The 2,990-nt window shown below is 40.9% G+C and overlaps 1 protein-coding gene across 1 annotated transcript; it reads left to right on the top strand.

The window, feature by feature from the left end:
• Positions 1-265: 265 nt before the first annotated feature.
• LOC123409424 lies at positions 266-2,677 on the top strand. The gene is made up of 5 exons (XM_045102335.1): positions 266-450; positions 1,116-1,223; positions 1,310-1,616; positions 1,987-2,168; positions 2,266-2,677. Exons 1-5 carry the CDS (start codon positions 433-435, stop codon positions 2,527-2,529), a joined length of 879 nt encoding a protein of 292 aa, XP_044958270.1. The 5' UTR covers positions 266-432; the 3' UTR covers positions 2,530-2,677.
• The last annotated feature ends 313 nt before the right edge of the window (positions 2,678-2,990 follow it).

Genomic DNA, 2,990 nt, shown 5'->3' on the forward strand with positions numbered 1-2,990 from the left:
ATACTCTCAATCTATCAATCATTTTTTCATAATTCATTCATGGTAGGGCTTCCGTACCGTCACTAATAACGGCTCAATCATTTTTTCAGAATTCATTTTTATGCATCACGGAGGACTTTTCAGAATTCATTCATTTTTATACTGAATTAAACAACTATGATATATAATTTGCTAGCACTTCATAGTGACAGTCCACCCACCCTAGCACTTCATACTCTCCCCAAGCCCCGGTTGCACCAGACGATTCCGATTTGCTTCACCGCCTAGTGGACCCGCACGGGGCGCGCGACCTGAGCCGGGACTATTTTTGGTAAACCGACGGTGTTCGACTGTCTCCATCCCCCGAGTCCCACAACCCTGGTTCCCTCGTCCACCTACCTTTCAACAGGGCAGTCCCAAATTCTGGATCTAGGATCTCCAACACTTCGGGCGATGGAGGAAGATGCGCAGGTACATAACTAATCTAGGCAAGCTATCCCCCATATTTTATCATTCTTGGTCTCCATCATAGATCCAAGGGCAGCACACAGATGCTCAACCAATCCTACAATTTGGAATATATTAATCTGATCTTCATTCTCCCCTTCCGCACATGGAAGCAGTAAGCCGAGATTAGTCGTATTTCTTTGGATTGTTGAGTTGTTTTAGGCAGAGACCTCACAACGCACTAGCGAAATTAGGATGGCCAGCCGCGTGATTAGGTGCACTGGGGTACAACAGTTCAGCAGACAATGAATAATCCGTCAACTGTCCATCTGCTGCAGATGACAAACCTGATTATAAAAACTACCCTCTGTTCTAGCTTTCATAAAACAAATATGATTAAGTTCTTGTATACTATCGTTCACAAAAATCGTTAGCAAACCCGACCATTGAGCAGATATTTATTAGAGACAGTACGGACTTGTTAGCACACATTCTGTTTTTTAGCAAGAACTGGGCAAACTATAATGCATTTTTCTATAGTAATTAAAACTCCCAACGTTCTATCAGCACATTGCTTTTTTTAGTTTTAGTCGGATTTATTTTCTTCCATTGCTAAAAAAACAAAATCATGTTAGTTTTAGTGAGATTCATTTTTTTCCATTGCTAAACAACAAAATCGTGTTCTGCAGGTCGAGGAGTGCCGTTATTGCAAGCATGAACTCAGTGTATGCCATGGCGAAGAAGCTCTGGCGTGTCACCTCCAGATACCAATCACGAATCAATATTGTTTTGAAATGGTATGCCCTGAATTTTTTTTATCATTGAGCCACACCTCGTATTGTAAGGACATCTAACATGTAAAACATCACGCCATGGTCTGCAGTTTATCATTTGCGGATTGCGCAGCGTCATAGAAGAATACGTACATCGCATTGAACCAGACGCGATACCAGGAGAAATGAAGATGTGGACTCCGGACTTCGTTACACGTGAGGGGCTTCGATATGAGGCGATCATCGAGTTTGGTGGTGCGGGTTCAAAGATCACTGGTGGCGGCTGGAAGCAACTAATGGACGATTACGCCGTCAGGCCAGGGCACATCATGTACATGTACTTGCGTAACGGAGGCCACAAAATCTTGGTGGATTTCAAGGCAGATGGCGTCCAGCTTTCACCGCTATTTTTTGTTGGTAAGTGCGTTGTTTAAATAGTATGTCTTTATCAAAAAACATATTTTGTCCTTTGGCCCAATGATTGTTTAACCCATTTGCACACAAGTTCTGTTCTTGCTTATGCTGCAACAGTGAATTAGTCTAATATAAGCATGGTTAGAACGCAGAATATTATAACTGGTTGCTTTATTAGTAATTCTTACCAATTCTAGTATTGAACAAATACTTCAAATACTAAATATAGTATGGACCGACAACTCTTTTTGTTGTCAGATGTCAGGCGTAATTGTCAAAACTAAAAAAATTGTTCATTTTACACATACTTCCAACTCACGCATATTTCAACGGAAATAACTAGATATTTTACCTTTTGGTGCATATTTTGCAGCAATGCGTGGTCTCAGCCGTACGAAGGCAAAGTTAATCGGTAGATGCATATATGCAAGGGGGGTCAGGCTTCAACATCACGAGATGAAGATACTGATCGAGAGCTCTTTTGGACCAACAAAGTATCCATTTTGTGTGTTTGTTAACAGGATGAGCAACCGTGACGTCACTGGAGGATACATGGTAAGTTTGTTCTTATTTGAATAGATGGTGAATCATTTTTTTATCTATGTACTATATGACATTTGACCCTGCTGTTTGAAAATTTGTCAACTACCAGAGAGTTCCAAAGCGAGTTGTTGCACATATAGAGAAAAAGTCAGGGCTACTCGACAGAGAAGGAGAGGTACTGCTGGTAATTGATGCGGATACTCATGTTGATGTTAGATACAAGAAGATCCCAGACGAGAGGCTTGTTTTACATGCAGGATTCAAGACTTACGTAAGTTTGCTTGGTTTGAAGGGTGATAACGTGGTAGACATATGCTTCCAGAAGCTCGATGACACTAACGCAATGAAAGTATGGATTTCGGTCATAGCGTGATAGATGCATGGCAGCACTACTTATAGTTGTTGACTGTGAAAGAACCTTTCAGCTGTCTTTTGTGTTGGCTATCTGGAACTTGCTGGTGATGGTTTTACCTGCTTGTTTTAATCTACCATGATGGACCTATCTGGAACTTTTATGCTTATGCTGCGTATGGCATCAACTCACCAGTACTGCTTGGTAATCATGTTTTATCATATTCGAACAATGGTCATGTGTCTGTGCTGCCTGATGCGATTTTTCATTTGGTGTATGCATGGTTAGTGCGATAACTATAGATAAGTATTGTTTTCGTCTAGCATTATAAACAATTTGTTAAGGTATACAAATCAAAAGGTGCTTCCTTAGGTGCAACACAGGTTTCAATAGAGTCCCAGATAACGAATGGGACATATGTATATAGTTAAATAAGCCCTCGCCAAGTATAGGCTTAACTGCCATACTATATTTGACCCTGA

The sequence above is a fragment of the Hordeum vulgare genome, chromosome 1H, assembly GCF_904849725.1.
Source record: "Hordeum vulgare subsp. vulgare chromosome 1H, MorexV3_pseudomolecules_assembly, whole genome shotgun sequence".
NCBI lineage: Eukaryota > Viridiplantae > Streptophyta > Magnoliopsida > Poales > Poaceae > Hordeum > Hordeum vulgare.